Consider the following 26,359-nt stretch of genomic DNA (forward strand, 5'->3'; position numbering starts at 1 on the left):
CAGATGGCCAATACTGTTATGTGCTGTACGGGACATGTAATTAGATCCTCACACATAGAGTCACTTTTTCAACATCTATCCGTCTATCCCCCACTTATCCTGAGCAGGGGTATGGGGAAGCTGCAGCCATTCCCAGGAAGCATTGGACGCAAGGCAGGAACAATCCCTTGGGGAGTTGTAATTTTATTGTAAAGATAAGAGCTATTTGTTCAGAATCTAAGTTGAAAACAATTGCTAATCCTTTGTGAGCAAAGTATATTAAAAACTTTGCCTACGAGAATAATCTGAACTTTTATTATTTCCAGGCAATAAAGTCGCTAGGAATTTCTCTTGATGTTCCAGCTGCACACATAAGGTAAAAACAATTAAACAACCCAATGTACAAAACATGACACCATCACAACAATATATAGAGTAGCAAAGCCGGATCTAACGGTTTTGTCGGTTTGTCACACCGAATCACGTTGCAAACTCATGAATGTGGAGTGGGAAATATTAAGTAAAACTTATTCATCATGCCCGGGCGCTCCGGTTTCCTCCCACAGTCCAAAGACTTGCAGGTTAGGTGGATTGGCGATTCTAAAATTGGCCCTAATGTGTGCTTGGTGTGTGGGTGTGTTTGTGTGTGTCCTGCGGTGGGTTGGCACCCTGCCCAGGATTGTTTCCTGCCTTGTGCCCTGTGTTGGCTGGGATTGGCTCCAGCAGACCCCCGTGACCCTGTGTTCGGATTCAGCGGGTTGGAAAATGGATGGATGGATTCATCATGCACTATTAACTACTGCATTAGCATTTGTACTAAAACACAAATACTGTATATAAAACAATACAGTACAATAGAACAGCAGTAATATATCAAGTAACTCATTATTATATAAACAGAAAATAAAAGAATAAACATAATTTAGTTTCAGGAAATGACAGATGGAGAAGAGGTTGAGTTTAACCACAGTGATTGCAGTAGGAATGAAACTACTGCAAATATTATAAGCAAATATATCCATCTGCTCATCCATTTTCTGAATGTTTTCCCTATTACAAATTGGCAGTTTTGGGCATAAGCAAATCCTGGATGCGATACCAGTTCATCACTGGGCACACTGATGAGTGCTTATCTTTTCTTGATATTACAAATGTTAAGACTGAAATAAATATTAAATCAGCCTAGGTTTTTTTTTTTTTATTATTTATTTCAAATTACAAAACAAGAGCAGCCGTTCCCTGTGGACTACATTTTCCTCCTGCATTCACCATTTCTCAAAAGGACATTTGGGAGAGTTCCCCTAATTCCTTATTGCATCTGTGAGAGAAGGCAGCTGATCCTGTGCCGCAAGCTCAGAATCAAGTTTCAAAGCAGGACTAACAGGGCAATTGCCTCATATTGTCTTTTCTAGATAAAACCAGGGATGGATGCACTAGGAAACTAATAAAGTTTAAGTTTCAAGGCCCCTAATCCTGGAAGGGGACCCCAGAAGCAATTTTCATTTTCATTGCCTCATAATTCAAAAACTGTAAAAGGCATAGGAAATGTTTATTCATACCAGTCACTTTGACATGCAAGATAATCCAGTACAGCAATTTTATTAAAAATATGAAATTCCAAAGAGGAATGAAGTGGCAATTGGTTGGCCATGTGCATGCATCAATACCCCAATGTTCAATTTTTCAGTTTTCAAAGACCATTGAATTCCATAACCATCTTGATCTAAACATATATGGAAAAGTAATGATTCCCCTAATACTACACCACATCGCACTATTCTGCCAGATAGATAATAAGGATTGATTAAGTGAATTGAATCAAGTGATAACAAAGCTGCAGTCATTAAACTGAGCCATGGCTTACATCCAGAGTCTTAAGGAGCAGCATTTAGTGCAAAAGACAGAGTGCATCTTGGGAGCGGAGAGCTGCTCTGTCCTGTCCTGTCAAAATCTCTGCTTTGAGGCTGTTTGTGAAAATGTCAATTTTCTGTGGACATTAGAGGGAGGCTGGGGTTGTCCACCACTGTTCTCTTGGTTTTCATTTTATACTGTATCTTAAATTAGGGTGTGCTCTTGCCTGTGGGTCAGTTGGGGGTAATACAGTAGATTCAGAAAGTATACAGATCCTTTGTGGATTTATTTTATATGGATACACTGGCCACTTTTGCCCATCAATCAACAATCGATAATCCCTAGTGACAAAGGTTTGCAAATTTATTAAAAGTCAAAATTTTAAATCTCTCCATCGTAAAAGTACTCAGACTCTTAATTCAAAATTTTGAAGAAGCTGCTCTGGTAGCAATTACAGCTCTGGCTTTTCTTGCGTAAGTCTCTATAAGCATTGCACACCTGGATTTAGGCAGTTTACTCCATTCTTCCTGTCAGATCCTCTCAAGTTCCACTTTATTGATTAGAAGAATCCATAAACTGCCATCTTCAGGTCTCTTCACAGATGTTCTGGGGTTTAAACCTTGGCTTTGGCTAGGACATTCAGAGATTTGTACGAAAGCCATTCCATCATTGTCTTGGCTGTATGCTTCAGGTCATTGTTGGGCAGAAGGCAAACCATCTGAGGGAAGGCTAACAATCTGGAGCAGGTTTTCTTCAAGATCTCTCAGAATTTGGCTGCATTCCTCATTCCATCAATTCTGACCCACTGTTATACTATGTGTTTTTTATTTAAGTTTAATGTCACTGTTCTCTGTGCCCACTGTTATGGATTCATTCATACAAGCACGGAGGGGCACAGCATCAGCAGTTAGAATTGCCGAGCCAAGCACAGGACTATAGAGAGTTACAGACAGCTGGAGAATTGAATGGTCAGCCTAAAGCCAGACTAGTCTATTTCTGTCTTCTGTCAGCACAGAAACCTTTCCTTGTTGGGAGAAAGGGAACTGTATGTGGACATTGTACTATTCCTGTGTGTTTGAAGGTGGGGTTTGAGTACTTTCCTGCCCTTGTTTGGATCAAGAGAAGGAGCCTGCACATGGAGCAACCAGTATATAAGAATGGACACCTACAGCCAACACTTTGAAGCTTCCGGGCAGAAGAGTACGTCTTCTGTCCGAAGCCGAGCAGAAGATTATGTCTTCTGTTCGGTGAAAATCCTTTCAGCGTGGCGACGAAAGATGACAGACTGCATAGGTCAAGATTCCCACGGCTTGATACGTCCGTCATAAGCTTCCTGTTTGTAATACCACGTGAACCCGTCAGTAAAGAGCTAGATCAGCGGTGGGCAAATTCATTCCTGGAGGGCCGCAGTGGCTGCGGGTTTTTGTTCCAACCCAGTTGCTTAATTAGAAAACAATCCTTGCCAATAATTACATTTCATGTCTTGTTAGTGCTTTAACTCTGCTATGTCAAGTCATTCTCATATCCTAGATTTTTTTTCCCATTCTAAGGATATCATCCAAATACTTTGAAGTGTAAAACGGAGGAGTAATTCTCAATCCTTCACTTTTTTCTCTTCTCTTTCCTTCCAAGTATTTAATTAAACCAAATATTGCACGATAAATACACTCAGGTGTAAAGGGTAACAAGCAAAATGGATAACTGCTGGTTTCTTTTGTCATCTTATTGCTAATAAGGAGCAATTAAAAACCAAGAATGCAGCTGTTTAAGACTAAAATAAGCAATAAGGGTTCATAATCTTAACGAGGGAGATAACTAAAATGAAGCAGAAGTGTTTCTAGAGCAATACGTGCTTCTTATTAAGCAATTGGGTTGGGACAAAAATCTGCAGCCACTGCGGCCCTCCAGGAATGAATTTGCCCACCCCTGAGCTAGATTATCCTTTTTGTTCTCGTGTAATCTTTTAACCGTCATATTGCATGCAGGGGAGGGATAATACCTTTTTATTTAAATTCAGGTTAATTAAAACGCCGCAATTGAAAAGAACACATTTCCAGAGAGCTAATGACTCTTAAGAAAACACCCACTTCCCCTTCCCTGCTGCTGAGAAGCACCACCATGCTTCACTTTAGGAATACTATTGGTGCCTGGTCTTTGGCAGACATTGTGCTTAGTGTTCTGCCCAAAAAGTTCAGTTCAGTTTCCCTCTCATCTGACCAAAGAATCGTTTCCTAATGCTCTTGGAGTCATTTGAACGCTCCTTTGCCTTTTACTGAAGAATGGCTTCTGTCTAGTCACTCTACCTTAAATGCCCGATTCATAGAGTGCTGCTGAAAACGTTGACCTTCCAATTGGTTCTCCCATCTCAAGAGAGAAGCCTCTGAAGTTCTGTTAGAGTGACCATTGTGTTGTTGGTCACCTCGCTGAATGTGGCCTTTCTTACCTGATTACTCAGTTTGGACAGTGAACTCTATGAAGAATTCTAGTTAAAAATATCTTCCATTTCACAATTATTGAGGCCACTATACTCCTGTGAACACTCAAAGCTATAGAAATCGTTTTATCCACTTGCCTTGATCTGTGCTTTACCACAGTTTAAATGCAGAGGTCTGCAGAGAGTTCCTTAGACTTCATGGCTTAGTTTTTGTCCAGACATGTGATGTGAATTGTGGATCTTCTATACACAAGTGCACATGTGCCTTTCTACATGATGCTCAAATCGATTCATTTTGCCACAGGTTGACTTACATCAAGTTCTGCATACATTTCAAGGAGAATTAAAGCAAAAGCGATGAACTTGACCTTAATTTGGAGTGTCACAGCAAGGGCTCTGAATACTTATACTAAGGAAAGATTTTACTTTTTGATTTATTAAGAAACTTGCCAACCTTTCTGAAAACATATTTCCACTTTGTCATTATGGGTTATTATGTGTAGATTGATGGAAAATAATGGCAATGTTATCCATTTCAATTTAAGTGTGCAACAAAATAAAGTGTGCAGAAATTGAAGGAGTCTGAAGACTTTCAGAATCCTTTGAGAGAGAGCAAAATCTGAAGCCCTTCTTAAAAACTACTTTGTGGGTAGAGACTTACAAGGGGCTTAAGAGTGCAGTTCTTGATTTTTTTTCCTTCATATCACAAAGGATTTGAATATTTTCTTGTATGCTCACTTTGGCTTATTATTTCTGTTATTCACAGTTTGACTTATTTTTTTAACTCCTTGTAAACCTACCTCTGATCAGATTGTTTTATTATAGGAGTTTTATTTACATTTTCTGGTGTAGTTATTAGGGCGGCACGGTGGTGCAGTGGTAGCGCTGCTGCCGCACAGTAAGGAGACCTGGATTCACATGAGTTTGCATGTTCTCCCCGTGTCTGTGTGGGTTTCCTCTGGGTGCTCCGGTTTCCTCCCACAGTTCAAAGACTGGATTGGAGGTCCTAAATTGTCCCTAGTGTGTGCTTGGTGTGTGTGGGCTGGCGCCCTGCCCGGGATTTGTTCCAGCCTTGCACCCTGTGTTGGCTGGGATTGGCTTCAGCAGACCCCCGTGACCCTGTGTTAGGATATAGCGGGTTGGATAATGGATGGATGGATGGTGTAGTTATTACAAAATTGCATTTGACAGGCACTGAAATTGAAAAAGTAAGACCACAAAGATTTGAACATTGGGACCAGGAAACGAGAGAAAATGAAATCTGAAACCAGCAAAAAGTCTAAAGCTAGAACAAGTAACCAAACAAAAAGTACCAAAGCCAGGAACACCAAACCAAAATTGAAATAAAAAAACATGCAAAGTCCTAACTCTGGACTAAACATTTTCAATAGTTTAACACACCCAAAGATTTTTACTGGTAGCAGTGTATTTCCATCATAAATATTGCTGGTACAATGGCATCACATGGTAAACATATTGGCAATTGTTTAAAACAGTATGGCCACAACCATTAAAACAATACAGAAAATGGCAGCACCTATGGGCAAAATCAATAAACAAAATGGCAGTGTAAAAATATTACAAAAATAACAATAAAAAAACAACATTGATAACACTAAGAAAATAAAGTTCATAGTCCAATATCCCCAAATGACAACATGCAGAACTCCCAGTCTTCAGTGTAAGGTACAACTGCTAGTGATTGAATTTCACATGAGATTTGGACTTACTTAGACTTCGTGTCTCTCACACAGTGCAATGTATTTGGGCAACAAGCATTTTCCATCAAGTCTGGTCCCTAGCCATGGCAGCACACTTGTTCCATTCTGTGCCGAGGGCTGCTAGATCTTGTAGAAAAGTCAAAAGAGACTTCTTCACATAAAATATTTTAGCAAGACAGTCCAACTTGACTATGAAACTCCACTGATGAAACCCCCAGGTGCTGCCTATATCATAATACAGAATCTACTTTTGACATTAGGATGCTCTCATGTCACGTATTTGAATTAGCACAGTTCCCTACAGAGTCCTCTTCAGATGTTTTAAAACCGTGCACAGCCATAGATGCATGTACTTTATATATGCATCGCTCCTGAGCTCTCAATACCACACACCAGGTCAAGAAATCTCAGCAGAGGCTGCAGCGAGTGAGAATCCCTCCTCTCATCCTCACCACCTTCTACCAGGGCACTACCCGAGAGTGTCCTGACGAGCTGAATCACACCCTGGATATGAAACTGCAGTGTGCCTGACAGGAATGCTCTGCAACTTGTGGTGAGGATAGCTAAGAGGGTTATCCAGGTCTCTCTCCCATCCATTGCAGACATTTTTAAGGATAGATGTAAGAAAAAAGTCCTCTGTATTGTGAAAAACTCCTAACAGCCCTCTCATGAACTGTTCGAGCTCTTGCCATCTGGTAGGAGATATCACTCTACAAAATCAAGAACAGCCAGAATGTGCAATAGTTTCTTTCCACAGGCAGTAAGATTGCTAAACTCTCTGTAACATGCACATAACAAGCCAGTTTTTATACACATAATTTTTTTTAGCCATAGTATTGGATTATTTTACATAAGTATTGGTTGGACTTTGGGAATTTAGCACTGTCTTGGTTTTTTTTTCCTTTTCACCATTTTATATATTTTTCTAACACAATTTCATCCCATTGTGTTTTATATATGGCTGGAATGACACATTAAAAACTTGAACTATGACTATTCTCCATTTTCATCAGCAGGCCATGACTTGTTTATTTCAACTATAAAATACCAGACATGCTTTAAAAGAAAAAATACACAAAAGGGAATTTCTCATGAATTCTCTTTTTGTAACACAGAGGTTGTAAAAATGTAAACAACTTGGTTATGAAAAACAGTAAAATATTCAAACAGCAGGTTTCAGAGCATTCTGAGAAATTAAGCCATAAATTAGACCGGACTGCCAATACTGATGCGCTGTGCAAGAAAGGACAGAGCCGGTTATACTTCCTTAGAAGGCTGGCGTCCTTCAACATCTGCAATAAGATGCTGCAGATGTTCTATCAGACAGTTGTGGCGAGCGCCCTCTTCTACGCGGTGGTGTGCTGGGGAGGCAGCATTAAGAGGAAAGACGCCTCACGCCTGGACAAACTGGTGAGGAAGGCAGGCTCTATTGTTGGCATGGAGCTGGACAGTTTAACATCTGTGGCAGAGCGAAGGGCGCTCAGCAGGCTCCTATCAATTATGGAGAATCCATTGCATCCACTTAATAGTATCATCTCCAGACAGAGGAGCAGCTTCAGCAACAGACTGCCGTCACTGTCCTGCTCCACTGACAGATTGAGATCGTTCCTCCCCCAAACTATGCGACTCTTTAATTCCACCCGGGAGGGGGGGGGGGGGGGGTAAACGTTAACATTTAACATTATACAAAGTCATTGTCTTTTTCTCAACTGCATTATTATCATTCTTTAATTTAATATTATTTATTGTATCAGTATGCTGCTGCTGAAAAATGTGAATTTCCCATTGGGATTAATAAAGTATCTATCTATCTATCAACCTACATACTTCTGAGACTGTTGCTAAAGATCCCTTAACTTTAGTAGTCAACTACGTAGAGGCAAGATTGTCAGAAGGATATGGAAGTGTATGCAGCACTATGGTAATGCATTTCAACAATGATGTCCGACTTGAGTTGACTTAACTTTCTCAGCTGAGATTCCAGCCCAGTTGTGGTCTCTATGGAGGCTTCACATTTTCTCTCTGCCATCATCCCAAAGTTTTCTCAATTTAACTCTGCATGAGTGAGTGTGCCCTCTGATGGACTAGTGCCCATCTTAAAGATGTGAAGATGAATTTTGATCCAGAATTTAGCCTGCAATACTCGGGATCAGAAAATTGAAGGATAGAAAAATAAATAAATGGATTACCCAGCAGCTGCTTATTGGCACAGCAGGAGTCGCATCTGCCCCACTGTAATTGCACCCTCATATGATTCCTTGCCAAGATGTGTGATATGAGCTGGATGTCATTCAACTGAAGAGTTTAAATCTGCCCATTTTGAGAGGGTGGTTATGAGTGTAAACCCTATAATGAACAGGCATTCCATCCAATATCAGTTCCAAACTTTGTACCCAGGTACGGGTCCTGATCAGAACAGAACCAGATGGAGTCTCAGTATATTGATCACTAAGGTTTTGTAGATAGATATATAGAACTTTATATGTCCCAAGTAGAGCTTTCACTTTTACAGAACCGCAAGAAACATCGAATGAGTGGCAGGTAGTTAGCATTTGACTTGGATGACATTTGTCCCAGTCAGTGTCCTGAAAGTGCACACCTTTGGTTACATAAACTGTGCCTCTCTGTGTACAACATACTCCACAATTTACAAGGCACACGTGTGAAGGTCTGGGTCGACTCCACACTATCCGTTCCATCTAGAAGCCTCTTGAGCCCAGATCATTGACAGTCATGAAATCAAGATGAGCCAGGCAAATGAGGACACAAACATCCAGCCAAGGGGTAAAGTACAAAAATGAGAAGTGCTTTTGTTAAAAATAATCAAAAACAAAACAGTACTCAAATAAATAGTGCACTGCAGCCAGTTGTTCAATATATAAATAATTCAATAAAATGAAGTACTTGTTGTGGTTAAAATCAATTCAAATTAATACTCCATTAAAAATGTTAAAAAAGTTAAGCACACAGGCAGGTATTGTCTCTTACTTTCTGGACTAGTCTGTGGTACATCACTTTAAAACGGACATTTCCTCAGCTTACCCCCAAACAGGATCTTGCAGTCAAGGAGATGCTTAACTGACCGTCACAGCCAACCTTCTCTACCAGGCTTGAGTGCCTGCAGCTAATGGCTCTCAGCAGGGCGCAATGCCAAACCACATTGCTCCTAGGCCCAGGTCCCAGCACTGCACCCTTCCAAGCCTCCTACTCACACTGCCAGGTATGGGTCCCTGAGGTCCATGGCTCATACACAGGACATCACGCCAAGCCCTCCTTTACATCTGCAGCTCACACGGACTCTCCCTAGACTTGCACAGCAAGTGACTCAGCTGGAGTGGCCTTCTTCAGCACCTGAGGGTCGCCACACACTCCCCTAGGGTCTTCCTCCAAGCTGCCAGCCTTCTCTCTCCCCATCCTGTCTTTATCTCTCCTTTCTTTAACCTTCATCTCCATTCTGTCACTTATTTGTTCTTTTATCTCCCCCCATATTCCCCCCCACTATGGAGGCTCCTCCTATACTCAGCTACCTACTTGGACGCAGATGTGAGGCGGCAATTCTTCTGCGGCACCATTGAGGTGCTTGATTGATCCGTCCGCCTTTGTACGTGTACGAGGCCTGATCTGCCATTGCCTCAATTAACCACGGAGTGAAACACACTCACACACACCTGTGTCCAGCTGGAGCCTGCACGTTTTGGGGAAATGCTTATTTATTTATGGATGGATGCACTGCATTTTCCAATCACTGTTTGACTTTTTAATAAAAACAGTATCTACACTTTTGCACCCACCCTTTGCTATGCAAGTCTGTCCTCATTTGCCCGGCTCATCCTTGGTTATGTTATTGACGGTGGTGGGTTCAATAACCTCCCAACGGCAACAGGGAGTGTGGAGCCTACCTGCACCATCACAATATAATTTTAACTTTCATAAATGGCACCACGGTGGTGCAGTGGGTAGCGCTGCTGCCTCGCAGTTGGGAGACCTGGGGACCTGGGTTCGCTTCCCGGGTCCTCCCTGCGTGGAGTTTGCATGTTCTCCCCGTGTCTGCGTGGGTTTCCTCCGGGCGCTCCGGTTTCCTCCCACAGTCCAAAGACATGCAGGTTAGGTGGGCTGGCAATTCTAAATTGTCCCTAGTGTGTGCTTGGTGTGTTTGTGTGTGTCCTGCGGTGGGTTGGCACCCTGCCCGGGATTAGTTCCTGCCTTGTGCCCTGTGTTGGCTGGGATTGGCTCCAGCAGACCCCCGTGACCCTGTGTTCGGATTCAGTGGGTTGGATAATGGATGGATGGATAAATGGCACCAATAATGGATTAACAAGCTCAGGCTGTACAATTATGCATATATTTGGCAAGGACACACTGTGACACCAGTGGTAAAGAGGCCACCCATGGCTGCTACCCATGTTACCCATACCTAAATCTGCCATTGCAGGTTATCATTTAATTGGATGTTCTTTGGCAGGAAAACTTTCCAGTTTGAGGCTCAAAAGCAGGTTAGGCCATACCAGAATTTTCCTTGTGGTATGCAGATTTCACTAGTATAAACAGAGACTAGCAAAACTTGCAAGTTCACGCACCTTTCATGACGCTAAAAAATCAGTTAATCTGTGGGATGTTGGTGCCTAGTTTGTCTCAGTTGGCATCAGATCATCATCATACCCACCAAGATCACCATCAGCTGACAAAATACAGTTTTACAGTGTAAGTATTACGTAAACTTAATGTTTCCTGAACACATACTGCTCAGGAAAGTCTGGACTATGAACTGCCTGAAGGAAAAGGCAACTCCTTGTGATGCCCAGGCTGCTTGCATCTGGAAAACATCCTTGACCCCAGGATATTGATAGTTATTGACCAAGATGGACTAGGGCCAACGACAATGCATTTACAACAAAGAATGGTGCAAAACTTGCAACGTGCTTTAATTTTCCTTCAAATGTTCAAACAATAAAATACTGTGCTAAAAGGTTTATAAATAAATTATCCATATTAAAAATCAGTATCCAGTGGATTCTCAAAGTCATAAATAATTAATAAAAAACCCAAACAGAGGTTAAAATATTGTCAGGGTCTGTTCATTAAAACCAGTATGAGCTTTGGTGCAGCAATATTTTGCATTTACAAACTAGTTTTACCTTCATAACATATTTGAAAATTACAATTTGTGTGCTGGCTCAGCTACTTGTTGTATACGAACTCCTGAATGAAAAATCATTATTAAAACAAAACAATAAAATTCTGCCATTTTCTCCCAGGGACATGCCATTCATTCTGTTGAGCACATTATACACTTGAAAATCCCGAGTTAATGTTTAGGGGCATCTGATCCACCACCATCAAAAGAGAATAACTCACTCTCATGCAAAAGTAGACTATGACCTTGGATTTGGAGGTGGCAATTCACCACCCAACTACAAATCAGTCGGATGATATCAAGAAAACATCACCCGCAAACAGTAAAAATACTCTACAGATATGGGAACCAGAGATCCTGGGCCATACTTAAACAACACATGGGACAAGGTGCCCCCAGTATAACATCACAAACTTCTGTAGAATTACAGACAGGATTGCGTGATGCAAGGTTATTATAGTTTTGCTTTTTTATAGTAGTTTTTATTTCTATAATTTCTTCTGACCTTAATTGGAAATTCAGTTTAGTTTTAGTTTTCCTTCGTCATGTATTTTTAGTTTTAATTTAGTTTTTATTTTACATTTCTATTTTATTTTTAAATATATTAGTTTCAGTTTTAGTAATTATGCTACGGTTAAAGAGCTACTATGGAGTTTAGTTTTTGTGTCACAATGAGACAGAACTGTACACTTAACGGGTTTGGATACGAGTTTAATGTTAGTGGAAGCTTACTACACTACATGACACAGTTTACTATTTGGTTTTGTTTTTGTCTGATAAAAACAAGCATAATCAAAACCAGGTACTGAATATGAACGATTTTACACAATTTTATAATTTTTAAAATATTTTCTGTCATTTGTGCTGAACAAATCTGCGCTGTCTGTTGGCACTTTTTTCCTTTTATTGCCCAGAATGGTCCAATTTGTAATGAAATTTAAGTGAATTTTAAGGTGTGAGGGTTTTTTACTCTAAATGTCTACAGCACACCACAACATATCCTGCTCTAACGGCAATGTGCTTATAATGAATGCCTTCAATATTGCATTCAAAAATCTCAAATATTGGGCTTTGTTATTTTCTACCAGCTATATTGATCACTGATTCCATCTCAGGCACAATTTTTAGACAGAATTTTGCCACCTGCAGGCCTGAAAAGATATAAAAAAATAAAAAGAGATTCTACTGTGTTCTGACAAGTGTGATCATGAAAATCATGGGGGCTTAGGAATAGGGCTCTTAGGCTTGAATGAGTGTGCAGACCCCACCTAGCTGTATTGAGGGGAACATAGAAAAACAAGCATGTAGTATGAAGGTTAGGGGCAGTGAGACTTGAATATCCCACCATAAGAACAGTAAACCCTCAATGAGCAGAGTAAGAGCAGGTAATAAGAGTGTAGAGGGGCACAAAATGACAGAGACAGCATCTGAGATTAGGAACAATATATACATTATTTTAACCTGTTTATGCAGAGCAGGATCGCAGGAACCTGGAGCCTACCCCAGCAGGTTTGGATGTAAGGCAGGAAAAATCCAAGGTATGCAATATGTATGATATGACTGATGTTAAGAAAAAAAAGAATATGATATTTCAACTATTTTGAGAGAGAGAGAAATTTAAAAAATGGTGACAAATATTTTAAAACATAATTCTGCTACTGGATTATTTTCACAATATCAGGTATTTTGAGCTGTGAATATGAACTAAAACAGATAAATTAATAAATATAGCATAAATACAAAAACACATCACTTGGCAGACTCACTTTGCCTGCCTACCTACCTGTAGTTCAATAGAGACATTGCCAACTCAGGAATTTTACAAGGTTTGTATCGCTTCATTGTTAAACGACATTTTTAAAAGAAAAAGTGAATGGTCAGTAACAACATGCTGATCTTGTATGATGACTGTTCGTCTCTTGATCAATGCCATTTATTTTAAAAAATCGGGAGTGGTCTCCCCTAGACTTTCTCGTGTACTCAGATATGGGGATGGATATCTGAGGAATAAACCGTAAGACAATTATATTATTATGTTATTTAAAGAACCATCAACAACAAATCAAATTAATATTGAACAATTATGATAAAAGTAAATTTGAATAAATTGGACTCTGCAGCTGCATGAATAAAAAAAATAATCGAGAATGTGTTCAAGTAATGTACCAGTTCCGGTTAATGGATTTGGCCCAAAAGTAACAACCATATGCTGTATTTCATCCATCTATCTAGTTGCATTTTTGAGTTATCGTGTTTACACACACACACACACGCAATTCCAAAAATTGTATTTTCAGACTCCGGGAAGTCTGAAACGTCAAAATTCATCAAAATCTCAAGGTCTAATTTTTTTCATGATTACTATACTTTATGCTTCATATACTTTGTGTGCAAAATGGCAGGTGAATTACTGTCAACAAAAAGCAGTCACCTAAGGGATAAACTGAAACGCTACTCCCTTGTGATTTTTCTGTACATACGGTAAAGTTTTTGTTGACCAGCACTTTCCAATTTCAAGCGTTTGAATTACATCTTGATATACAAGAGCAATGAAAGGTGGCACGTAAATCACTTTCTTTTCCACAGGCTTTACACGTGTATTCAGTTCGCTCGGTCACCGCAAATGCCGTGTGAACAGCTGCCCTCCATCACCAGCTGCTGTTCACTGGATGAATATTTGCGGGCAGCTCATGGTGGATGACTTTCTGTTTTAGAGTTAAAACTTACAAGGGTTAAAGACTAACGGCAAGAATATTAATTCAAAAATGAAAACTAAAATTATTTTAGTAAATTATTATTTTATTTCAGTTAGTCTTTCCAGCTACTTTGTTTCGTTTAGTTTTAGTTTTTCATTTCGGTTTTAATTATTTTATTTGAGTTTACGAAAATGTTTTTTTTTTTTAATAATAGTTTCAGTTTTGATTTTAGTTTTTGTTAACTATAATAACCTTGGCATAATATGATTTGACTTGACTTGACAAACATCTTAAATACAATCTGCACATTATGTGCATCACTTTTGAGGTTTAAGTCCCTTTTAAGAGAGACAATGCTACATATTTGCACTGAAGAAAATTTTTGTTTTTTGTCAGTTTATATCAGCTACCTGTTGCTACCATGATGCCTGGTGTGATGAAAGCCACTAGTTAACTGGCGGGGCACTACATCCAGTTTTATAGGGTATGGGTGCACATACTTAAAACATGTTTTTACCAACATAAAAACGGCAATTTGCACCACTATCTGGCTCTTCTAATGTAAATGGAGCACTCATATTGCAATAAGAGCACCTAGCAAGAATTGGGTTGCTTTTGTTAACCATAAGCACTTACAGTACATTCCATTAACATTCCACAAGTCATCTGTGATGCCAAAATTAGACTAACAAACATTGCAGTTCGGTGACCAGAGTCAATCCGTGATTCATTTATTTTGAGGTAAGATAGCTTTGCCAGAGTGTGTTGGTAAGGTAATTGGCTGAACCCTCAGTGTATCAAATTGCCTTTACTATTTATTGTAATAGCAATAATGTCATTATATGTGCCTGGAAATAGCGGCCACCCTCTCTCAGACAATGGCATCTTACACCTTTGCCCGACTAAGAACCAAGAGCACAAAGGAGAGGTGCTATGATGTCACACATTATCTTAGTTGCGGAGCACAGCCAGATCCTCTTGAATGCAGGTAGCAGGGTCTCGATTCATCAGAAAGGAGAGGCTGTTTTACCAGCCAATGAAGTTCTGCAGCATCATAATTGCTTATGTATGAGGCTGATTAGCATGTTCCATATATGGATGTTTCAGCATGGTGTTCAAGACATGTTCATGTATGCGTATTTGCACAGTGACAGGTTAAATTGTGTAGAAAATGTGTAGAAATGTATGTACGACAGATTTTTAAAGCTTTTTTTTTTGGTATACTTTTAGAAATGAAGCAACAGGTCACAAAAGCCAAACCAAACAGGCCAGGCACTTAAAGAACCCCACTAGATGTTATAAGTAACCCATTTTCCATCATCACATCACATGCTCTTGTGATGTATGGTGTGTTTACCAGGTCACTGATACACAAGCGAAAAGCCACTTTTACTGTACAACCCTCATGTAAAATATATTTGTTATGTGTAAAGAATTGACTTTTGTTTTACACTGTACAAATAAGTGGAAAGCCCAAAACACTCTTTGCAACATCTGTACAAAAAAAGGCAGTCCCTTGTGCAAATTGTAAAAACTGCACAAATATTCTGGGGAAAAAAACTGCACTCTAAGCCTCCTTTTTCCAATCACCTGATTGGAACGGTTGGCAACATTACTGCATTTACTGCCATTGATATAAATCAATTGTATTAGATAAAAAGTATAAACATTTAATTTGAATCAACTTAAAGTTACTGCGAAATGGCATATTTTACAAATTTTGTTTAAAGTTAAACTAATTACATAATAAATTATATAAAAAAATACTTTTGAGTAATGAATACTGGCAATCCATCCCATGCCAGCAAACATTGGGTGCAGGGAGGAACAATCCCTGGATGGGGCACCAATCCATGGCACACTGAACACACACACATTAGGGCCAATTTAAGAATGCCAATCTACCTTACCTGCATGTCTTTGGACTGTGGGAGGAAGCCCACACAAACATGGTGAAAACACACAAACTCCCATCATGGAGCACATGAGACACGAATGCCAGTCTCCCTGTTATGCTGCCACTGTGCCGACCTGTAATGGTAGTATACTCCAGAAATGATTTCTCTCTTGATACTGATATTTAAAGCAATGAAATCCATTTAAGTTGTTTACACAAAAATTTTACTTGTAAATTTGATACCCAAGTAATACAACTCAGTTCTGCTAGAAAAGTACAGTATACATAAAATGTTAAACAAGCTAATCTTTCCATTATATAAAAAAATCCTGGGACGAGACTTTTTCAGAGAGATACTTTCAAGTCCCGCGAGACAAGACTTTGTACCAAGAGATTTAACCACACCTGGGGCCAGAAATAAAAGACAAAGAGTAGATGACAAAGTAGAACGTCGTAAAGAATTCAAAAACGTTGGCGCAATACACATGCAGAGCAGGCTAGAGATAATGAACGTACGTATGAGAAGATCATTCCTCCCCCAAACTATGCGACTCTTCAATTCCACCAGAGGGGGTAAACGTTGAACATTATTCAAGTTATTGTCTGTTTTTTACCTGCATTTTTTATTACTCTTTAATTAAATATTTTTTGCTGCTGGAGTATGTGAATTTCCCCCTGGGATTAATAAAGTATCTATCTATCTATCTATCTACTAATATTTGAAAGTAATGTGATAGTAAAGATCACATTAGCGCAAACAAATGGAAATTACTCGGTGAAATAACGGAACAGCGAAAAGAGATGGAATATATTGTTTGGATTTAAAGTTTAAGTCGGAGACTTGTAGATCATCTAATTCATGTTGCCATCAGGGAAAAGTAGTGTTTTTTTCCACCCAAAGAAGAGGCGTATCCGCAAGAATTAAAAGATTTGTTGTTTGGTGAAAGTGAAATCCAAATACGCGAGTGGCAGAGATGCAAAGTGGCTGGTGCGTAGTGCAGGCCAGGGGGTTGGCGAGCCCCCTAGTTTTAGGTCAAATCAATTTAAATTAGATGGTTAATAGGAATCTATAGGAAAGGTTCATTATAACGAAGACACAAATGTAGAGAATTATTGTCACTGGTGAGGAATCGCTGGCTGGCTACAAAGTCCCGGGGCATCATGTATAAATGGTGCGTATCCACAAAAATGTTGCATACACCCATTTCCACGTTAACATTGCAATGGACTAAACTTGGCATAAAGCCATGTACATTCTCACACCAGCTTGATCCATTGCGTACACAAGTTTTCGGCTTGGTTCTGCAAACTAGCGGCACCAAGCATCAAAGCAGTGCTGCTGTTCCTGTACAGTTTCCCTTTATTGTTTAGATTCACATCCCTGGCTTTATCAAATACACTGAAAATAACCGCATATCGTTTATAAATTTAAGGCATCTAATTATAATCATTTTGTAACAATATAATGGTCCACAGAATGGCCAAACTATTCCAAATACCACAGCTTCTTTAGTGTTGTTACTTTTAGTGCACCACTCACTACCTCAGCAATGCGCACAGTCTATTTGAACTTTTCCCATTCAGCAAATGCTTCAGAGCCTTTCCTGCATGAACCTTGCAGTTCAGAAACAGTTTCATCCCAAGAGCTATAAAACGCACTCAGTTGATCAAGTGCTCCCAGTAGAACTGTTTGTACAATTACCTCACTGTAAACTTGCACTACAGTTGTAATATTGCACAACCTGAGCCAATTTATGAACCATTAGCACTATCTGTACTATATATGTACAGTATATTGTACCTATGCTTTCATAGTGTATTTTTCAATATATTATTATTGTTATTTTATCATTTAATAGGAAAATAAGATTATGGAGGATTTGCATATTGAATCTTATTGCACCATACAATAACAATAAAGGAAATAACAATTCAATTGAAGAGAGCACGTATTTACAGATGATGATGACTGGCTTCTAAGTCAAATTAGATTTCCAAGAACAATCTTCTTGGAGCTCTTGATATCATTTTTAAGATGAAATGCATTAAAGTATGTATATTACATTATACAGATACATTTTAACTTCACTTAAATAATGTATACTCTTAGTAACTAAGCGTGTGGGCAAAGTGGTGAGCGGTAGCAATGAGCGGGCCCCGTCCAGGGATTGTTCCTGCCTCACGCTGTATGCTTGCTGGGACTGACGCAATTCTGGATGGACAGATGGATGGAATAATTGAATGTGTACTACGAAGATATTTCAATGTTCCTTAAAAGTTCTGAAGAATCTGCATTCTAAGCTTACAGATGGCTTGACATTTGTTACTGAACTTACTGTGTAGCAATTGGTTACTTGAAGAAAAGAAAGGACAGGAATTGGGGGTTAGTACATTTGATAGAGATGCTACAATTATTTCATCAAGCATCCTGCACGGGAGCCAGCTAATTAGTACCACTGCACCACCATGCCCCCTTGTTTAATACATGCTTAAATTCATTTCACATGAACATGATATCAAGTATACACCTTAGTATTAAAATTGCTCATAGAGTTGTAATATCATGAATGTAATGTATTTTGTGTCCTGCTGGTGTAAGAGAAAGCCTGTTTAATAAGCACGTACTTATTCATTCTCATAGAGCACATAGACAAAACACATACAATATAAAGCATTTAACATGCTACTTTAGTTACAATGGGATATGAGAAACTCTAGTAAATTAAACATTGATTTTAAGTTTAAGTTTATGATGTTCTACTTTAATGACAAAATATACTATGAGATTGGAGTGGACATGGATCCCCCCCACCCCACCCCACTGTGTTGCTATTTTTTTCTTCCTTTTCTCTGTACCCTAACATGCTTCCATAGGACAATCAGATGGTGGGCAACGACTCGCCTTTTTACTGCAACTTTGATATCTGACCACTTTTTATTTATTTATTTTTTTTTATTTCGGCACTGGCGACTTCTGAACTTGAACTTTCAAGTTTCTCTGCACTCTGTATCACTCAATCAACTTCCTTTTGTTGTTTATACCACTGCTTAAGCCAACAAATAGTACATTTTTCCTTGCCTAAACTTCACATTCGCCTGAATTTTTTTTTTTTTTTTACATGCTTTTTCCATTGTCTTTTAACCAAACACTGAACAGAAAAGGCTACTTATATTGATTTGCATATTAAATATATGAAACTCTGGGAGGAGTCGGGGTGGGGTGGCAGGCAAGTGCACATGTGTTACTTTTCACGCTGAATGGGATTTATGTAGCGGAAGTACGTGCATGTTGACTTCCGCATGGTTTTGTGCATCTCAATTTTTTTGTGCGTATGCACATCTCCACTTTTGTCCATACGTCATTTTTTAGAGTGAATACGACACACGGCGTTATCTATGAGGCCCCAGGACTTAGGTTTAGCTGCACTGAAGGGAATGCCCCTTATTCGGCTTAGGAAGAGGGTCTCAGACTTCTACACTGCATCAGGGAGGGTATTGAATTACACAGCGGAAGACTCTCACTCTCCCTCAGTTTTACCCCACACTCACTTTACGTTAGCACATGAAAAAGACACTATAGAGAATAAAGAAACAGTAAATGCCAAATTTTCAAGGCTCCCTTTCTAAGTGCTAGCTTTTATTTCTAAATACTAGATTCAAGTCTCAAAAAGTATAATAAGATTGTAGTCCCTTAAAAAGAAGGTTGACTACAAAAGGGGAGAGAAAGACAAAAAATGCAAAATTGTATTACGGTTTCTGTAACAGCAATTATTGAAAAAGCTGACACCACCATGAACTTAAATATTTTATACAGTATTTTTAAGTCTCAATAAACTAGATGTGCTACCAGTCTAAGATGGGTTGAAATCTAAACGATCAACACAGAACTCGGTTAAAGTTTGCAGTGCACCATCTATTGGAATGTAAAGTATTTTCTAATGCATGTAGTAATAAAATGCATTTCATTTTTCTTTCCCAAAGACAGTGCATCACAAACATTTGAACATTTGTGATGCACCATCTCTTGGCATGACAAATGCAAGCATAGGTCTCTGTTACAGGCCATTTAGTAAGTGATTTCTGAAAGCATTGTTCAAGATTGTGATGTGCCATCTGTTGAAATGACAAATCCAATGCATTACTACAACTATCTGTGATATGCCACCTTTTGCAAAGCCAGTGACATAGCAAACGAACACACAGACAGACACTTCTCTTTTTATTGAGGTGGACAAGACCCAAGCTATGTTAGCACTAAAAAACTGCACATGCACTCAACATTACAAATCTTCAAATGTATGCCACCATAAGTAGGGTCCAGCTGCTTCCCTCCATTGGTCTTAAGCTTGTTATAATACTGTACACCCAGGTTGTACAATTGGCTTCACACAGAAGTGGTGGTCCAGATAAGAGACAAGGAGCTAGCAGGCAGGCACCAGCAACCCACTGCATGCTGCAGTTGACCTCACTAGAACATTAGAACACTCTAGACGAGAACAGGCCATTCAGCCCAACAAAGCTCACCAGTTCTATCCACTTATTTCTTCCAAAAAACACAACAAGTTGAGTTTTGAAAGTCCCTAAAGTCTTACTGTCTACCACACTACTTGGTTGCTTATTCCAAGTGTCTATCGTTCTTTGTGTAAAGAAAAACTTCCTAATGTTTGTGTGAAATTTACCCTTAACAATTTTCTGTGTCCCCGTGTTCTTGATGAACTCATTTTAAAATAACAGTCTCGATCCACTGTACTAATTCCCTTCAAAATTTTAAACACTTCAATCATGTCACCTCTTAATCTTCTTTTGCTTAAACTGTGTATAGGCTCAACTCTTTTAATCTTTCCTCATAATTCAACCCCTGTAGCCCTGGAATCAGCCTAGTCGCTCCTCTCTGGACCTTTTCTAGTGCTGCTATGTCCTTTTTGTAGCCTGGAGACCAAACCTGAACACAGTAGTCAAGATGAGGAGTCATCAGTGCATTATAAAGGTTGAGCAGAACCTCCTGTGACTTGTACTCCACACATCAAGGCGCTATATAACCTGACATTCTGTTAGCCTTCTCAATGGCTTCAGAACACTATCAGGAAGTCAATAACTTAGAGTCCACTATGACTCCTAAATCCTTCTCATAAGGTGTATTCTCGATTTTCCGACCGCCCATTGTGTATTCAGACCTAACATTTTTACTTCCAATGTGTAATACTTTACATTTATGGACATTAAATTTCATCTGCCACAAATCTGCCCAAGCCTGTTTGCTATCCAAGTCCTTCTATAATGATATAACGGATTCCAAATTATCTGCTAATCCACCTATCTTGGTATCCTCTGCAAACTTAACCAGCTTGTTACTTATATTCCTATCTAAATCATTTATATATATTAAAAATAGCAGCGGCCCCAGCACTTACCCCTGTGGAACACCACTCTTAACATCAGCCAATTCTGATGAGGTTCCTCTCACCATCACCCTCTGCTTCCTGTGTCTGAGCCAATTCTGCACCCATCTAAAAAACTCCCACTTCTTTTAATTTGATGCCCAACCTCTCATGTGGCACCTTATCAAATGCTTTCTGAAAGTCAAGATAAATAATATTATGTGCTCCACTTTGATCGTATCCTTTTGTTGCCTCCTCACAGAATTCCAGAATGTTAGTAAAACACGACCTCCCTCTTCCAAACCCATGCTGTCTGTTCAGAATAACTCCTGTCCTTGCCAGGTGTTGCTCAATCTTATCCTTAATAATTCCTTCCATTAATTTTCCTGTGATGCATATTAAGCTTACTGGCCTATAGTTGCTTGGATCTGCCCTGTCACTCTTTTTATATAATGAGATGATATTTGCCATTTTCCAGTCCTTCGGAATCTCTCCAGTGTGCAGTGACTTCCAAAAAATATGTGTCAAGGGTTTATATACATACTCGCTAGCCTCCTTAAGAACTCAGGGGTAAATATTATCTGGTCCTCAGCAATTCTCCCTCTACAATTCCCAAATCCCTCAGTACCTCCTTAGTAGTCCCCGTTACCTCTGAAAGGTTATTCACTTGCTCACTTGTAAACACCTCAGAAAAATGTAAGTTATGGGCATCCGCTATTTCACTGTCTGTATCTCTGGCACTCTGCTGTCAGTTAATAAGTTTATCAATGCATTTTTCTGAAGCTGGCACTTTTCAGTCCAGGGCTGTAAAGAGTCGGAGGCTAACCTGCCAGGAACCAATTTTGTAAAGAAAGCCAGTCGCAGCTGGGCACAGTCACGCATTAATTGACAATTTGGTGTTACCAATCACCAGCCTCTGGATTGGACATCAATGCTGTAAAAAAGGTGTACTACTTTAATTTAATAGTTAAATGATTGGTTAAAATAAATCAGAAGCATAGACCACTGCACTAGAGAAAACACACGTAACTGCAATATTTCCATTTTATATGGAATAAATGTCTGCAAATATTGTTTTAATACATCATCAGAGTAAGGCAAAATAATCCAATAAAAATACACTTAAAATTAAAGTGATATGGCAGCTAACACTGTTTAAATGTAAATATACATACAATTACCATTTTCAAAAACGGTTAAATTAATGGCATTAGATAGATAGATAGATAGATAGATAGATAGATAGATAGATAGATAGATAGGATACTTTATTACCTTTCTTCTGTAAAAAGATTAATGTATTTTAAGAAAATGTTTACAGTCTAACAAATGTCCATAAAGTGAGTCTGTACAGTTTGAAATTTGCACCACAGCTGTGCCTCCCTACTCCACCTATCTATCCAAAAATAATTTAACAATACACGCATCATATAAATTTCTAACCTCCTTAATCCAGATCAGGGTACTGGAGGTTGCTGGAGCCTATCCAAGCTAGAATAGAGAATAAGGCAGGAACAAACCCTGGACAGGGCACCAATCCATTGCAGGGTGAACAAGCACACACCAAACACACACTAGGGCCACTTTAGCTCTGCCAGTTTTCCTAAGCTGCATGTCTCTGGTTAGTGGAAACCCACACAAACATGGGGAGAACATGCAAATTCCACACAGGTAGGATCCAGGATGTGAACCTGTGACTCCTTAGTTGCAAGGAAGCAGTACTATCACTACACTCAACACAAATAAATAGTTAAAATAGATCCACTGAAAAATGACCAAAATTTCCTCCACAATGTAATAGCCCCTTGCGCATTCTTCTATAGTGCTTTAAGCATGGGAAAGGTGTTATCTATAAAATAAAGCATTTAGTTTATATTGGGCTAAATTAACATCACTAAACTTATCAGCTAAGTGTCGCGGAGATGTGCTCACTCCAACACTATTGTGTATGAAGACAACACTGTAGAATATAGCAGCAAATAGTTCTAAATGACCTGCAAAGCTGACCACAGATTAGATCACTGGATAAACCATGTCACATACTGTATGAATGTTAAGCTAAAATGTCAATAATAGATTGTGGGACTGAGGTGTTACTATCTTCATGTTATTTCGTATTATACATCGGGGCCATGCGTTGTGTGAAAGACGGCGTAAACCTTCGCAAACAGTGCAGTTGTAGTGCGATATTTTGGGATGTTCGACAGAATAGCTCCGCAAAGTTTGAAACAAACAGTTCAGTCAGGCAGCTGGACTTTCTGGCTTTCGTTCTAACAAAACCGTTAAACTGGATATTCGGAAAGTTCCACTATAAAATGTCTAAGTTGTGGCCAAACCATCGTACTTCGTTTTTTTTCTCATTTTGACGTTATCATTTAAGAGTGAGATACCAGAAGCTCTGCTACCCGATTTTACTGAACACCTAAAGCAAGATGCCCCGTTAAAAACATGGAAGAAAACCTCGATCTGGCATCTAATGAAAAGTATTACAAGCAAAACAGAAAAAATGCTGTTCTTACACTGTCCATTGTCCAGCGAAGGTGATTAGAAATAAGAGAACGGGGAACACCAGCCAGAACCCCATCTCCGACGTGAGCTGGACAATCTCTAACCGACCAGGCTGCGGCGTGGCGAGCGGGGACACACCCAGAAGCTAAATGAGCGGCAGCTTGCGGTGACAGGTGCGGCGGTGCGCTGCAGGCTCAAACATTAACCAGAGTCCGTGTTTGCGCTGCCTCGGCTCTTAGGCGGAAGCCTGCAGTTTCCTCCAGTGTAGTTGTTGCGGCATCCTGTGAGCTTCATGGAGTTCACATGATGTGCCGTCTATGTTGTGATAGCGAACTGCACTAAAGAAAAGTACATGTCATAATCGAATCACAGTGCGTTTTATATTGTGTCCTTCTCCCTTAGGACAATTGTGTCATTTGTTCATATTTAGTCTCTCTTAATCATCATATTCCATAAAAGATTGTATATACGGGTGACTTTTATGGGCAACAAACAGACATTTCCCTCCATGGGCAGGACCGCGCAATTCCTCAGTCAGACAACACTCGCCAGGAAACTTTGGAGATTAACCAATTCTTCCAGTTAAATTCTGAGAAGACACAGAGGGGAAAGGTGCAAATTTGGCACTGTCGGGATCTGAAGCCAGTACTATGGGGACACCGCGCTGTAAAAATTGACGCTGTCCTTCGGAAGAGAAATAAAACCGAAGTCCTGTCTCTCGGAATCATTAACTATACTAGTACCGTATAACCGCAACTGAAGACAGGAGAATATATCCGGTATAATCGGAGGTGATCCTGGTGGCTAAGTGCCGTTGCCGTGAAAAACGGAACAAGATCAATCAATCAATCCATCCATTTTCCAACCCGCTGAATCCGAACACAGGGTCACGGGGGTCTGCTGGAGCCAATCCCAGCCAACACAGGGCACAAGGCAGGGAACCAATCCTGGGCAGGGTGCCAACCCACCACAGGACACACACAAAAACACCCACACACCAAGCACACACTACGGCCAATTTAGAATCGCCAATCCACCTAACCTGCATGTCTTTGGACTGTGGGAGGAAACCGGAGTGCCCGGAGGAAACCCAGGCAAACACGGGGAGAACATGCAAACTCCACGCAGGGAGGACCCGGGAAGCGAACCCAGGTCCCCAGATCTCCCAACTGCGAGGCAGCAGCGCTACCCACTGCGCCACCGTGCCGCCCCATATATATATATATATATATATATATATATATATATATATATATATATATATATATATATATATATATATATATATATATATATATATATATATATATATATATATATATATATATATATATATATATATATATATATATATATATATTCGAACTAGCCCAATAGAGTCATCTGAACTAATCGGCAGTGAGTCCCGTTTTTACTTCCTCATCGATCTGCCCAGCTGGCCGTCTGATTGCCCGTTAACGGGGGCGCGCAATTACTGCTAGGCTCCATCTCAATTAAGGACGTGTAGGTCAACTTTCCCCTCTATTTAAACAGACATGGAAAAATTTACATTCGCATGCTAACCTAATAAAAATTATGGCAAGTAGCGGCATTGCAGTTATTGTAAACGTTATTCAATTCAGCCGAAAGGCCCTGAAATCTAAAGTCTATAGAAAGTTATTACAAAGACGAGTACACCTTAGTAGAATCGTACATTAATTGTCTCTCTATAAGTCATTTTCCAATACTATAGTAACAGAAGAGTTGATGTCTCTCATTCATTGTGTGCCTAGCTTTTCCTAATCATCAAATGAATCCAACAGTTACCAAAGCATATGAAATGCATAGAGACTGGACAGTATACTTAATAAAGAATGTCTCCTTCCAGAGCAAACTTCACAGTAGAGCATAAGCTCTATATAATACATCTTGTGAGGGATCTCATATCTCATCTGGAAGACACCCATAAAGCGGGGTTGTTTTTTATGTTATTTTTTTCTTGAGTATCTGTAACCAAGCGTTTTAGTAAGTTTGCACTGTACATGACAGATAAAATTTTATTTGATACCTCCAACACTTCAATACAGCATGAAAGAAACTGGCAGTATCTTTCAATGTGCACTTTTTGAAATGGTGACCAAGTGATTTCTTAATTATAAACACTGATGCTCCATTTTTTACTGAAGATACATGGGTAAATGTACATTGATCAATAGTTTTCTATTTCTTATATAAGGCAGTATAAATATTGCCATGTATGATTTGATTTTCTATGGCACCATGGCGAAATATCAGTTCTTTAATGGCATTTTATGGTTCTTTTCTGGGGTGTGTGGTTTCTCATGGAACTATTGCTTGAAAAGTTGGAACAAAAACCTGAAGCCACTGCAGCTCTCCTTGGCCGATGCTGCCCACCCCTGTTCATGTGATGGGTCTTTTGGGAACCAAAAATAGTTCCCCTATGGCACTGCTCTGAAAAAAAAACACTTTTAAACTCTCGCTGCCTACAATCACTTTGGCTCAGTTCAGATTTTCTTGTTATTATATCCTGTTAAGTAGCTTACTAGACATTAACGATTTCTGTTTTATCTGTACATTAGGAACCTTTTTTAAGCCTGAAGAAGCAATTTCATATGCGAGGATCTTTCCCAGAATGAAATTGTTCTGTGTCAAGCAAATGTTCTATGGGGAGCCACAGGACCCTGTAAAGTGCCTTTCATTTTTGCCTACTACCCCTCCTGGGGCACAGGTCACCCACAGGGGGTCATCAAGCATCTCTGTC

General features: G+C 39.5%; 1 protein-coding gene across 2 annotated transcripts in view; it reads right to left on the minus strand.

Moving 5' to 3' along the window:
- Positions 1-23,869, minus strand: part of si:dkey-228d14.5 (uncharacterized protein LOC796266 homolog) — a 65,007-nt gene extending 41,138 nt beyond the window's left edge. Inside the window, exon 1 of one of the 2 annotated variants that reach the window (XM_051923512.1) lies at positions 23,610-23,869. In XM_051923512.1, coding sequence (XP_051779472.1) covers positions 23,610-23,674 — 65 coding nt within the window. In that variant the 5' untranslated portion in view covers positions 23,675-23,869. The remainder of the gene's footprint in view (positions 1-23,609) is intronic. The other variant, XM_028793091.2, reaches the window with a different exon arrangement.
- Between the last annotated feature and the right edge of the window lie 2,490 nt (positions 23,870-26,359).

This window comes from Erpetoichthys calabaricus, chromosome 2 (assembly GCF_900747795.2).
Source record: "Erpetoichthys calabaricus chromosome 2, fErpCal1.3, whole genome shotgun sequence".
Lineage (NCBI taxonomy): Eukaryota > Metazoa > Chordata > Cladistia > Polypteriformes > Polypteridae > Erpetoichthys > Erpetoichthys calabaricus.